This window comes from Physeter macrocephalus, chromosome 7 (genome assembly GCF_002837175.3).
Source record: "Physeter macrocephalus isolate SW-GA chromosome 7, ASM283717v5, whole genome shotgun sequence".
NCBI lineage: Eukaryota > Metazoa > Chordata > Mammalia > Artiodactyla > Physeteridae > Physeter > Physeter macrocephalus.
Genome location: NC_041220.1, coordinates 156,930,600 through 156,946,009, shown reverse-complemented (window position 1 = coordinate 156,946,009; position 15,410 = coordinate 156,930,600). Strand labels below are relative to the sequence as shown.

Below are 15,410 nucleotides of genomic sequence, written 5' to 3'. Positions count from 1 at the left end.
GGCATGTGGGATCTTCCCGGACCGGGGCACGAACCCGTGTCCCCTGCATCGGTAGGCGGACTCTCAACCACTGCGCCACCAGGGAAGCCCTCAAGCATCTTTTCTGACTACAATGGCACGAAACTACAAATCAACCACAGGAAAAGAAATGAGAAAAAATGATTACATGGAGACTAAACAACATGCTACTAAAAAAGCAATGGATCAATGATGAAATCAAAGAGGAAATTAAAAAATACCTCGAGACAAATGACAATGAAAACAGAACCATAAAATATCTATGGGACATAGAAAAAGCAGTTTTTAGAGGGAAGTTCATAGCAATACAGGCCTTCCTCAAAAAAACAAACAAAAAAAACAACCCAGAAAAAAGTCAAATAAAAAACCTAACCTATCACTTAAAAAAATCAGACAAAGAACAAACAAAACCTAAAGTCAGCAGAAGGAAGAAATAATAAAGATGAGAGAGAAAATAAATAAAATAGAGATTAAAAAAAATAGAAAAAGTCAATAAGACCAAGAACTGGCTCTAGGAAAGGGTAAACAAGATTGAAAAACCTCTGGCCAGGCTCATTAAGAAAGGAGAGAGAACCGAAAGAAACAAAATAAAGAAAGGAAAAAGGAGATATAACAACCAATACAACAGAAATACAAAAAACCCTAAGGGAATACTATGAACAATTATATGCTAACAAATTGGACAACCTAGAAGAACTGGACAACTTTCTAGAAACATAGAGCCCACCACAATGGAATCAAGAAGAAAGAAATAATTTCAACAGACGGATACTAGAAGTGAAATAGAATCTGTAGGCAACAAACTCCCTACAAACAGAAGTCCAGGACCAGATGGCTTCACACGCAAATTCTACCAAACATACAAAGAAGAACTTATACTGATCCTTCTCAAACTCTTCCAAAAATTTGAGGAGGAGGGAACATTCCCAAAGGCATTCTATGAAGCCACCATCACCCTGATACCAAAACCAGACAAAGACACCGCCAAAAAAGAAAACTTCAGGCCAATATCTCTGATGAATATAGATGCAAAAATCCCCAACAAACTATTAGCAAACCGAATCCAACAACACATAAAAAAGATCGTACACCACGACCAAGTGGGATTCATCCCAACTTCACAAGGATGGTTCAACATACGCAAATCAATGTGATATACCACATCAACAAAAGAAAAGACAAAAACCACATGGTTACCTCAACAGATGCAGAAAAAGCATCTGACAAAATTCAACATCCATTCATGATAAAAACTCTCACCAAAGTGGGTACAGAGGGAGCACGCCTCAACATAATAAAAGCTATTTATGACAAACCCACAGCCAATGTAATACTCAACAGTGAAAAGCTGAAAGCCTTCCTGCTAAGATCTGGAACAACTCAAGGATGCCCACTCTCACCCCTTCTATTCAACATAGTACTGAAACTCCTAGCCGCAGCAATCAGACAAGACAAAGAAATAAAACGTATCCAAATTGAGAGGGAAGAGGTAAAACTGTCACTATATGCAGGTGACGTGATCCTATATACAGAAAACCCTAAAGACGCCACACAAAAACTACCAGAACTGATAAACGAATTCAGCAGGGTAGCAGGATACAAGATTAACATACAGAAATCTGTTGCATTTCTTTACACTAACAATGAAATATCAGAAGGGAATGTAAAAAAACAATACCTTTCAAAATCCCACCTCAAAAAATAAAATACTTCAGAATGAACCTGACCAAGGAGGTGAAAGACTTATAGGCTGAGAATTATGAAACATTAGTAAAGAAAACTGAAGATGACTCAAAAGAAATAGAATGATATCCCATGCTCTTGGATTGGAAGAATGTTGTTAAAATGGCCATACTACCCAAAGCAATCTACAGATTTAATGCGATCCCTATCAAATGACCCATGACGTTCTTCACAGAACTAGAACAAATAATCCTAAAATTTATATAAAACCATGAAAGACCCAGAATTGCCAAAGCAATCCTAAGGCAAAAACACAAAGCAGCAGGCATTACCCTCCCAGACTTCAGACAATACTACAAAGCTACGGTAATCAAAATGGCATGGTATTGGGACAAAAATAGACATACGGGATCAATGGAACAGAATAAAGAGGCCAGAAATAAACCCACACACCTACGGTCAATTAATCTTCGAGAAAAGAGGCAAGAATGTACTTATACAACGCAAAAAGGACAGACTCTTCAGCAAGTGGTGTTGGGAAAGTTGGACAGCCACATATAAATCAATAAAGTCAGAACACACCCTCTCACCATACACAAAAATAAACTCAAAATGGCTCAAAGACTTAAACGTAAGACATGAGACCATAAAACGTCTAGAAGAGAACACAGGCAAAACATTCTCTGACATAAATCGTACCCAAGGCAACAGAAATAAAAGCAAAAATAAACAAACGGGACCTAATCAAACTTACAAGCTTCTGCACAGCAACGGAAACCATAAAACAAAAGCCAACCCACAGAAGGGGAGAAAATATTTGATAACGCTGCAACTAAAAAGGGCTTAATTTCCAAAATATACCAACAGCTCCTACAACTCGACAACAAAAGAACAAACAACCCAATCGAAACATGGGCGGAAGACCTATGTAGACATTTCTCCAAAGAAGAAATACAAATGGCCAACAGGCACATGAAAAGACACTCAACGTCGCTAATCATTAGAGAAATTCAAATCAAAACTACAGTGAGGTACCACCTCACACCAGTCAGAATAGCCATCATTAAAAAGTCTACAAATAACAAATGCTGGAGAAGGCGTGGAAAAGACGGAACCCTCCTACACTGTTGGTGGGAATGTAGGTTGGTACAGCCATTACAGAAAACGGTATGGAGGTTCCTCAGTAAAGTAAAAATAGAATTACCATATGATCCAGCAATCCCCACTCCTGGGAACGTATACAGACAAAACTCTAATCCAAAAAGATACATGCACCCATATATTCACAGCAGCACTACTTACAATAGCTAAGACATAGAAACCTAAATGTCCATCAACAGATGAATGGATAAAGAAGATGTGGTACACACACACATACACACAATGGAATATCACTCAGCTATAAAAAAAAAAAAAAGAACAAAATAACGCCACTTGCAGCAACTTGGATGCAACTAGAGAATATCAGAACAAGTGAAGTAAGTCAGAAAGAGAAAACAAATACCATGTGATACCACATGTGGAATCTAAGATGTGTTCAATTGTGTCATATTTATGAAACAGAAACAGACTCTCAAACAGAACAGACTTGTGGTTGCCAAGAGGGACGGGTTTGGGGGAGGGATGGAATGGGAGGTTGGGGTCAGCAGATGTAAGCTATTACATATAGAATGGATAAACAACAAGGTCCTACTGTATAGCACAGGGAACTATATTCAGTATCCTATGCTAAACCATACTGGAAAATAATATCAAAAAGAATATATATATGTGTAACTGAATCACTCTGCTGTACAGCAGAAATTAACATTGTTAATCAACTATACTTCAATAAATAAAACTAAAATAGTTTGTGAAACCACGGTCATAACAGTAATTATTAACATTTACTTGAGAGCTCATGTATACCAGCTACTGCTTCATATGCCTTCATTCGTAACCCATGTTGTTATTTCACAATCCATTATGCACGACCTTGAAATCTAAAAGCTTTGAGAACTGAAAAGGTATTTACAGTGTATTAGGGGACAAAGCCTAACCAGACTTGAACTCGTGTGGTTGAAAAACCTGACGTGAGCTGATATAAACTCATTTATAATCTTTAACTATTTCACCCAGCATGAATGTTCACACATTTGACTTCAAAATAATGAACGCGTCACACTACAGGATGCCGCCCCCGAACTCCCAGGGCTGCGGCATAATCCACTGCATACGGCCCGAGTCTCAGATAAGGAGGACATGCGGTCAGGCCACCACTGTGGGCCCAGAACTCTCACGGCTCCCACATCACGGATGGGGGACTGCGGCTGAATCCCCCAGTTAGCGGGGCATCGAACCACTGCGCTGGCCTAATGCAAAGCCAGCAAATGTGACCACTCTTCTCCTGCAAGGCCACCTTGATGATGCCATGGCACAGATGTTTGTGATGTCCATGTTCCAGAAGCATCCAACCTCATTAAACTATTTCTAATGATAGGAGCTTGGTACAGGTTTCAGCTGTGGGCAGTTTGGCAAATACAGAATTGTGGAGAGAAAATGAGGAACAGGAACGAGTGGAGATGAGCAGAGAGACCACAATAAAAGTGGCGTGGGGAGAAGCGGCCAAGGGCCTGAGTGGGAAGAAGGAACTGAGGAAGGCTCAAAATCACGAACACTCAGCAACTTTCACTGAGCTTGAAAGCAGCTAAAGGAAGTGTCTAAGCCTCGGAACACTTGTTTTGAAGGAGGAGGGGCAGATGTCAGGCATCCACAGGAAGACACGGTAATAAAATGATAGCAGTGGCCATTTCCCCAGTGTCTTATATGCCCCAGGCACCGTACTGGAGCCAATCAATCACATTTCCCCTTCGTCCTCCATGGCACAGAAGGTATCATTATCCTCATTACAAAGGGGGAAACTGAGGCCCAAGGAAGTTAAAAGCAACATGTCCGAGGCCAAACAACTAACTTCAAAATTGGGGTACAAAACCAATTTTCTGATTCCAGCAGCAGTGCTCTTTTTTGCCAGGGCACTCGGCTTCTCCCACAGGTATATACACCTGTCAAGGAGTATATAAAACCACTGAAGAGTAGACTGCTCTTATTATCAGGGTAGCAAATAAAAACGGAAAGCCTAGGTCCAGGATGAATTTGGGGGCCTCTGCATCACTACCACACCTTTCCTATCTGGGGTATGAGGCTCCCCCAAGCATGGGGCACCTGTGAAAGCAAGTCACTTCAGCTGACGACCTGGCTGGTATCCGTGAAATGGACAGGGAGTTTGACTTCTAAGATGGCCCATGTCTCTATGGCTTTATCCCTACTATGAGAATTGCTAACAATTCAATGACTAACAATTATTACACTTCCACAAATGTCAGAAGTTTTACACACACACACACACACACTCACACGCACAGATTTAAAATGTCTCTAACCTATCTGAGTTTGTTTCAGTTGCAATTTTAAATCGGTAACCTGCATAGTTAACCTCTTGACAGAAGCGTCGTATTCTAACATCTGGGCCTTCAGCTGGGCGGAGTGCTCAATCTGCACAGAATTAGAGAAGAAAAAGAAATCAACATAACAAATCACAGCTCACTTCAAAGGGAACAATTCTCTCATTGGGCTTATTCTCTATTTTTGTTTTGCCAATTCTGAGCAGCTTTACACCCGTAACCCACAGGGTCCCTTGAAAATGATGACCGATAACACCAGTTTCCATTTCTTCTCACACGCAAGTCAGAGCAGCTACTCCAGGGCATGGGAAGACACCAGAGACAGGGCAGTAGCATTTCCAAGTCACAGGGTGCGAATCGAGACACTTCCACTGTGGGCACCATCAGGACTTGGAAAATTTTGAGTTTAAGCTAGTTTGCTTGCCTCTGGATTTTGTGACTATTATGAATATAAAGTCACATGACCACCGGACAGTTCTCTCAGATGAGAAAGGACACCCTTTAGCACCTTGGGAGATCTTTGATGTTAAAATAAATCCCTCTTACACCAGTGTGGCGTGTGCCAAGTTCACACATCTACGCAGTGGACTGGCCTGACCCCTGGGTGCTCACAAGAAATACTCACTTCGCTTTGCAGCTGTTTTTGCAGAGCTTGTTTCTGGGTTTCAAACTCCTTATGCTCAAAGGTGACAGCATTTTCTGCTGTCTTTAATTCTTTCTGAAAAATCAGCAGCTTAGGAGATGGCTGAGCTAGGCCTAAGAAGGTAGAAGAGCCTGGTCATTACCAACCTGAAGTGTTCTCATTTCGCTTGACTTTTCTTTAATTGAAGTTTAGTTAATTTACAAGGTTGTGTTAGTTCCAAGTGTACAGCAAAGTGACTAACTTGTACATATACATAATATATATTCTTTTTCAGATTCTTTTCCATTGTAGGTTATCACAAGATATTGAGTATTCTTTCCTGTGCTATACAGTAGGTCCTTATTGTTTACCTTTTTTTTTTTAAAAATCGGGGTACAGCTGCTTTACAATGTTGTGTTAGTTTCTGCTGTACAGCAAAGTCAGTCAGTTATACATATACCCACTCTCTTTTAGATTTCCTTCCCACTTAGGTCACCACAGAGCACTGAGTTCCCTGTGCTACACAGTCAGTTCTCATTAGTTACCTATTTTACACATAGTAGTGTATATATGTCAATCCCAATCTCCCAATTCATCCCACACCCCCCTTCCCCCTTGGTAACCGTAAGTTTGTTTTCAACATCTGTGTCTCTATTTCTGCTTTGCAAATAAGGTCACATCTGTACCATTTTCCTAGATTTCACATAAGCAATATTATATTTGTCTTTCTCTTTCTGACTTCTGTTGCTTGACTTTTAAAAGCAGCCAAACAAGTTTCAAATTGTTCTTCCTTTTTTTGTATGCATGTAATATTGTATTAATTCTATCAAATGGACTACAAGCAATTCTGACTCACAAATTTCAAAACAAAATAATTTAATGCACACATATGCAAATTTTACTATTCTCACGTCCTTCTCCATGTAATACAACTCTTTCAAATCCTCAAATTAACTTGAAAGCCTGCCTCTTCTCCCTACAGAGGCAGATAAGGAGTGCTCTATCAAAACCTGTCAATGACTGCCCTGAGGTCCAATTCGATCTGTGCATCTGTCAGCGGCTCTCAGGGTCCAGGCAGAAAACAGACAGCACGTCCAAATCAGGTCATCGGAGAACCCTTCAATAAAGACTGACTTAGGCTGGGTCCATAGCCACAGAGGATGGCACAGTTCCCTAGGCTACTAGCAGCGCCATGCTGTTTGTAGCCCTTGGGCCTAGAGGCCCGGGGAGGCAGGAATTCCCAGAACTGGAGAGAGCCAGCTGATGCAGAATGCTAGAGAGCCCATCCCACAAGCACTGGGATCTTGCATGGGCGAGAGTTGCAGGGCCAGCCCAGGGACACTGTACATGGATGCGGCAGAGAGGGCAAACAACCTTGACCTCTCTCCTCCCTCCCTCCCAGGGCTTGCGGGCACTCGGCACACCTGACCAGCACTCAGAGGGCAAGGGAAGCCCAGTACCAACTGGAGGCACAAATTCAGACAGTTTTAAAATGTTTCTTCAGGACTGGCAGGAGAGACAAGAGATGGTGGAGTAAAAGGACTTCAGCTCACCTCCCCTCCCGAAAACACCAACATCACAACTAATTGCTAAACAACCACTGACAACAAAGACTTGAACCTTCCAAAAAAGATATTCTACATCCAAAGACAAAGAAGAAGCCACAGTGAGACAGCAGGAAGTTCACTTTTGCATTATAATCAAATCCCATACCTTCCAGGTGGGCGATCCACAAACTGGAAAATAATTATATCACAGAGGTTCTCCCATATGAGTGAGAGTCTGGAGCCCCCTATCAGGCTCCCCAGCCTGGGGATCTGGCATCAGGAGGTGGAGCCCCCAGAGCATTTGGCTTGGTAGGCCAGCTGGGCTTGAGTACAGGAGTTCCTCAGGACTGAGAGAAACAGACGGCTCTCTTGGAGGCCGCACACAAGGTTTCATGTGCACTGGGACCCAGGGCAAAGCAGTGACTCCATAAGAGCCTGGGCCAGACCTACCTGCGGGTACTGTAGGGTCTCCGGGGGGGCGGGGGGCGGCTGTGGCTCACCATGGGGCCCAAAGGAAAACTCTTGGGCATGAGGTCTCCCGGGGGCTCTCCATTTTGGCACCGATGATCAGCCCCACCCAACAGCGTACAGGCTCCAGTCCTGGGACGCCTCAGGCCAAACAATGAACAGGGTGGGAACACAGCCCCACCCATCAGGAGACAGGCTGTCTAAAGTTGTCCTGAGCCAAGAGCCACCTATAAACACACCCCTTGACATGGCCCTGCCCACCAGGGGGACATGACACAGCTCCACCCACCAGTGTGCAGGCACCAGTTCCTCGCACCAGAAAGCCTGCACAAGCCCCTGGACCAACCTCACCCACCAGGGGACAGACACCGGAACCAAGAAGAATTACAATCCTACGGTCTGAGGAATGGGGACCACAAAAACACAGCAAGTGAGACAATACCAGACAGTGGAGACATATCTTTCAGACTAAGGAACAAGATAAAACCCCAGAAGAACAACTAAGTGAAGTGGTGATAGGCAACCTACCTGCAAAAGAATTCAGAGTAATGATAGTAAAGATGATCCAAGACCAAGAGGAAAAACAATGGAGACACAGACCAAAAGGATACAAGAAATGTTTAATAAAGAGTTAGAAGCTTTAATGAACAGAGATGAACAATACAATATCTGAAATGAAAAATACACTAGAAGGGATCAATAGCAGAATAAATGAGGCAGTACAGTAGAACAAATAAGTGAGCTGGACAACAAATTGGTGGAAATCCCTGCTGAGGAACAGAATAAAGACAGAAGGATGCAAAGAAATGAGGCCAGTCTAAGAGACTTCTAGGACAACATTAAATCCACAACATTGGCATTAAAGGGGTCCCAGAAGGAGAAGAGAGCAAGAAAGGGGCTGAGAAAATATTTGAAGAGCTAACAGCCAAAAACTTCCCTAACACGGGAAAGGAAACACTCAAGTCCAGGAGGCACAGAGAGTGCCATACAGGATGAACCCAAGGAGGAACACACCGAGACACATATTAATCTAACTGACCAAAAACTTAAGACTAAGAGAAAATATTAAAAGCAACAGAGAAAAGCAACAAATAACATACAAGGGAATCCCCATAAGGTTATCAGCTGATTTTTCAGCAGAAACTCTGCAGGCCAGAAGCGAAATGGCAAGATATATTTAAAGTGATGAAAGAGAAAAACCTACAACCAAGAATACTCTACCCAGCAAGGCTCTCATTCAGATTCAATGGAGAAATCAAAAGCTTTACAGACAAGCAAAAGCTAACAGAATTGAGCACCACCAAACCAGCTTTACAACAAATCCTAAAGGAACTTCTCTAGGCAGAAAAGGCCACAACAAGAATCAAGAAAATTATGAATGGGAAAGCTCATCAGTAAAGGCAAACATAAAACAAAGGTAGGAAATCACCCACACGCAAATACGATATCAAAACCAGCAATCATGGGAAGAGGAGAGTACGAATGCAGGATATTGGAAATGCACTGGAAATTAAGAGACCAGCAACTTAAAACGATCTTGTACATATACAGACTGCTATAGCAAAACCTCATGGGAACCACAAACCAAAAATGTATAATAGATACACACACACAAAAGAAAAAGCAATCCAAACACAACACTAAAGACAGACATCAAGTCACAAGAGAACCAAAGAGGAAGGGAAGAAAAAAAGACCTTCAAAAACAAAGCCAAAACAATTTAAAAATGTAAGTACATATCAGTAATTACCTTAAATGTAAATGGATTAAATGCTCCAACCAAAAGATAGACCGGCTGAATGGATACAAACACAAGACCCGTATATATGCTGCCTACAAGAAACCCACTTCAGATCTAGGGACACATACAGACTGAAAGTGAGGGGATGGTAAAATGTATTCCATGCAAATAGAAATCAAAAGAAAGCTGGAGTAGCAATAGTCATATCAGACAATATAGACTTTAAAATAAACACTATTACAAGAGACAAAAAAGGACAGTACATAATGATCAAGGAATCGATCCAAGAAGAAGATATAACAATTTTAAGTATTTATGCACCCAACATAGGAGCAATATAGAAGGCAAATGCTCACAGCCATAAAAGGAGAAACCGACAGTAACACAATAATAGTGGGGGACTTTAACACTCCACTTTCATCAATGGACGGATCATACAGGCAGAAGATCAATAAGGAAACACAGGCCTTAGGTGACACATTAGATCAGATGGATTTAATTGATATTTATAGAACGTTCCATCTGAAAGCAGCAGAGCATACATTTTTCTCAAGTGCACATGGAACATTCTCCAGGATAGACCACATGCTTGGTCACAAAGCAAGCCTCGGTAAATTTAAGAAAAGTGAAATCGTATCAAGCATCTTCTCCTACCACAGCACTATGAAATTAAAAATCGACTACAACAAAACAACAAAAAAACACAAACACATGGAGGCTAAACAATGTTAGTAAACAACCAATGGATCACTGAAGAAATCAAAGAGGAAATCAAAAAATACCTAGAGACAAATGAAACCGAAAACACGACAATCCAAAACCTATGAGATGCAACAAAAGGAGTTCTAAGAGGGAAGTTTATAGCAATACAATCGTACCTCAAGAAACCAGAAAAATCTCAAACAACCTAAGGTTACACCTAAAGCCACTAGAGAAAGAAGAACAAACAAAACCCAAAGTTAGTAGAAGGAAATAAATCATAAAGATCCGAGCAGAAATAAATGAAAAAGAGATGAAGGAAACAAGAGAAAAGATCAATAAAACTAAAGAACGGTTCTTTGAAAAGCTAAAGAAAATTGATAAACTTTTAGCTAGACTCATCAAGAAAAATAGGGAGAGGGCTCAAATCAATAAAATTAGGAAAAAAAAGAAGTTACAACTGACACCACAGAAATACAAAGGATCATAAGAGACTACTACAAGCAACTATCTACCAAAAGAAATGGACAAATTCTTAGAAAGGTGAAATCTTCCAAGACTGAACCAGGAAGAAACAAAAAATAAGAACAGACCAATCACAAGTATTGAAATTGAAACTGTGAATAAAAGACTTCCAACAGCATAACCATCCCAAACTTCAGACAATACTACAAAACTACAGTAATCAAAACAGCATGGCATGGGCACAAAAACAGACATATGGATCAATGGAACAGAACAGAGAGCCCAAAAATAAACCCACACACCTATGGAAAATTAATCTTCGACAGAGGAGGCAAGAATATACAACGGAAAAAAGACAGACTCTTCAACTGGTGTTGGGAAAGTTGGACAGCCGCATGTAAATCAGTGAAGTTACAACACGACCTCTCACCATACACAAAAATAAACTCAAAATGGCTTCAAGACTTAAACATAGGCTATGACACCATAAAATGTCTAGAAGACAACAGGGGCAAAACATTCTGACATAAATCGTACCAACGTTTTCTTAGGTCAGTCTCCCAAGGCAACAGAAATAAAGGCAATAATAAACAAATGGGACCTAATCAAACTTACAAGCTTCTGCACAGCAAAGGAAACTGTAAACGAAACGAAACGACAACCTACAGAATGGGAGAAAATATTTGCAAATGATGTGACTGTCAAGGGCTTAATTTCCAAAATATACAAACAGCTCACACAGCTCGACAACAAAAGAACAAACAGCGGAATCTAAAAATTGGCAGAAGACTGAAGTAGACATTTCTCCAACAAATAAATACAGGGGGAAAATAGGCACACGAAAAGTTGCTCAATATGGCTAACTATTAGAGAAATGCAAATCAAAACTACAATGAGGTACCATCGCACAGTGGTCAGAATGGCCATTATGAAAAAGTCTACAAGTGACAAATTGCTGGAGAGGATGTGGAGAAAAGGGAACCCTCCTACACTGTTGGTGGGAATGTAAGTCAGTGCAGCCACTCTGGAAAACAGTATGGAGGTTTCTCAGAAAACTAAAAATAGAATTACCGTATCATCTAGCAATCCCACTCCGGGGCATGTATCTGGAGGAAACTCTAATTTAAAAAGATACATGCACGCTTATGTTCCTAGCAGCACTACACACAATAGTCAAGACATGGAAACAACCTAAATATCCATCAAGAAATGAACGGATAAAAGAAGATGTGGTACATATATACAATGGAATATTACTCAGCTATGAAAAAGAACGAAATAATGCCATTTGCAACAACACAGATGCAACTAGAGATTATCATACTAAGTGAAGTAAGTCACAAAGAGAAAAACAAATACCATATGATATCACTTATATGTGCAATCTAAAATATGACATATAAAGCAACTATACTCCAATAAAAATTAATTTTAAAAAAGTAAAATAAAAGGTTAAGTGAGTTGAAAGAAGTAAAAAATAAAATATGACATCTATCTATGAAAGAGAAACAAAATCAGGGACATAGAGTATAGACTGGTGGTTGCCAAGGGGGTGGGGGAGGTGGGAGACGGTAGGAGTGGGAGTTTGGGATTAGCAGATGCAGACTGGTATATACAGAATGGATAAACAACAAGATCCTACTGTATAGCACAGGGAACTATATTCAACATCCTGTGATAAACCATAATGGAAAGGAATATGAAAAGGAATGTATACATATCTATAATTGAGTCACTTCGCTGTAAAGCAGTAATTAATGCAATATATTCAATAAAAAATAAGACACACACACACAAAAACTATCAACAAAGAAAATCCAGGACTAGATGGTTTCACAGGCAAATTCTATGACACATTTAGAGAAGAGTTAACACCTATCATTCTGAAACTATTCCAAAAAACTGCAGAAGGAACACTCGCAAACTCATTCCACGAGGCCACCATCACCCTCATACCAAAACCAGACAAAGATACCACAAGAAAATTACAGGCCAATATCACTGATGAGGATAGACGCAAAAATCCTCAACAAAATACTAGCAAACTGAATCCAACAATACATTAAATGCACCATAAACCATGATCAAGTGGGATTTATCCCAGGGTTGCAAGGATTTTCAATATCCACAAATCGATCAGGGGTCGAACAAACACTATATGATCATCTCAACAGATGCAGAAAAAGCTTTTGACAAAATTCAACACCCATTTATGATAAAAACTCTACAGAAAGTGGGTATAGAGGGAACCTACCTCAACATAATAAAGGCCATCTATGACAAAGCCACAGCTAACATACTGAACAGTGAAAAGCTGAAAGCATTACCTCTTAGATCAGGAACAAGATAAGGATGTGCACTCTCACCACTTTTATACAACACTGCTGTGAACAGGACTTCCAAAACTATCAGAGAAGAGAAAGATATAAAAGGAATCCAAATTGGAAAAGAAGTAAAACTGTCACTGTTTGCGGACGACATGATACTACACGTAGAAAATCCTTAAGATGCTACCAGCAAACTTACTAGAGCTCATCCATGAATTCAGTAAAGGTGCAGGACACAAAATTAATACACAGAGGAGAGCTGGGAAGATGGCAGAAGAGTAAGACGCGGAGATCACCTTCCTCCCCACAGATACATCAGAAATACATCTACACGTGGAACAACTCCTACAGAACACCCACTGAATGCTGGCAGAAGACCTCAGACCTCCCAAAAGGCAAGAAATTCCCCACGTACCGGGCTAGGGCAAAAGAAAAAAGAAAAAGCAGAGACAAAAGAATAGGGATGGGACCTGCACCAGTGGGAGGGAGCTGTGAAGGAGGAAAGGTTTCCACACACTAGAAAGCCCCTTCGCAGGCGGAGACTGCGGGTGGCAGAAGGGGAAAGCTTCGGAGCCGCGGAGGAGAGCACAGCCACAGGGGTGCGGAAGGCAAAGCGGAGAGATTCCCGCACAGAGGATCGGTGCCGACCGGCACTCACCAGCCCGAGAGGCTTGTCTGCTCACCCGCCGGGACGGGCGGGGGCTGGGAGCTGAGGCTCGGGCTTTGGTCAGATCGCAGGGAGAGGACTCGCAGCGCGAACACAGCCTGAAGGGGCTAGTGCACCACGGCTAGCCAGGAGGGAGTCTGGGAAAAAGTCTGGAGCTGCCGAAGAGACAAGAGACTTTTTCTTCCCTGTTGTTTCCTGGTGCGCGAGGAGGGGATTAAGAGCACTGCTTAAAGGAGCTCCAGAGACGGGCGCGAGCCGCGGCTATCGGCGCCGACCCCAGAGACGGGCATGAGACGCCAAGGCTGCTGCTGCCGCCACCAAGAAGCCTGTGTGCGAGCACAGGTCACTCTCCACACCTCCCCTCCCGGGAGCCTGTGCAGCCCGCCACTGCCAGGGTCCCGGGATCCAGGGACAACTTACCCGGGAGAACGCACGGCGCGCCTCAGGCTGGTGCAAACTTATGCCGGCCTCTGCCGCCGCGGGCTCGCCCCGCATCCGTACCCCTCCCTCCCCCGGGCCTGAGTGAGCCAGAGCCCCCGAAGCAGCTACTCCTTTAACCCCGTCCTGTCTGAGCGAAGAAAAGACGCCCTCCGTCGACCTATACGCAGAGGCGGGGCCAAATCCAAAGCTGAACCCCGGGAGCTGTGCGAACAAAGAAGAGAAAGGGAAATCTCTCCCAGCAGCCTCAGGAGCAGCGGATTAAATCTCCACAATCAACTTGATGTACCCTGCATCGGTGGAAAACCTGAATAGACAACGAATCACCCCTAATTGAGGAGGTGGACTTTGAAAACAAGATATATTATTTTTTTCCCCTTTTCCTCTTTTTGTGAGTGTGTATGTGTATGCTTCTGTGTGAGATTTCGTCCGTATAGCTTTGCTTTCACCATGTGCCCTAGGATTCTGTCCATCCATTTCTTTTTATTACTTAAAAAAATTTTTTTCAATAATTACTTTTTATTTTAATAACTTTATCTTACTTTATTCTATCCTCTTTCTTTCTTTCCTTCTTTCTTTCTTTCTACTTTTCCTCCCTTTTATTCTGAGCCGTGTGGACAAAAGGCCCTTGGTGCTGCAGCCATGAGTCAGTGCTGTGCCTCTGAGGTGGAAGAGCCAACTTCAGGACACTGGTCCACAAGAGACCTCCCAGCTCCAGGTAATATCAAACGGCGAAAAGCTCCCAGAGATCTCCATCTCAACACCAACACCCAGCTTCACTTGACGACCAGCAAGCTACAGTGCTAGACACCCTAGGGCAAACAACTAGCAAGACAGGAACACAAACCCACCCATTAGCAGAGAGGCTGCCGAAAAACATAATAAGGCCACAGACACCCCTAAAACACACCACCAGACGTGGAACTGCCCACCAGAAAGTCAAGATCCAGCCTCATCCACCAGAACACAGGCACTAGTCCCCTCCACCAGGAAGCCTACACAACCCAGTGAACCAACATTAGCCACTGGGGACAGACAACAAAAACAACAGGAACTACGAACCTGCAGCCTGCAAAAAGGAGACCACAAACACAGTAAGATAAGCCAAATGAGATGACAGAAAAACACACAGCACATGAAGGAGCAAGATAAAAACCCACCTGACCTAACAAATGAAGAGGAAATAGGCAGTCTACCTGAAAAAGAATTCAGAATGATAGTAAAGATGATCCAAAATCTTGGAAATAGAAGAGACAAAATGCAAAAAACATTTAACAAGGACCTAGAAGAAATAA

General features: G+C 42.1%; 1 protein-coding gene across 3 annotated transcripts in view; it reads right to left on the bottom strand.

Moving 5' to 3' along the window:
- OFD1 (OFD1 centriole and centriolar satellite protein) overlaps nucleotides 1-15,410 on the bottom strand; it is a 72,582-nt gene that overhangs the window by 20,078 nt on the left and 37,094 nt on the right. For all 3 annotated transcript variants that reach the window (XM_024115466.3, XM_055086320.1, XM_024115467.3), the window contains 2 exons: nucleotides 5,767-5,897; nucleotides 5,121-5,232 (listed from right to left, as the gene is read on the bottom strand). In XM_024115466.3, the coding sequence (XP_023971234.1) occupies nucleotides 5,121-5,232; nucleotides 5,767-5,897 (243 nt within the window). The remainder of the gene's footprint in view (nucleotides 1-5,120; nucleotides 5,233-5,766; nucleotides 5,898-15,410) is intronic.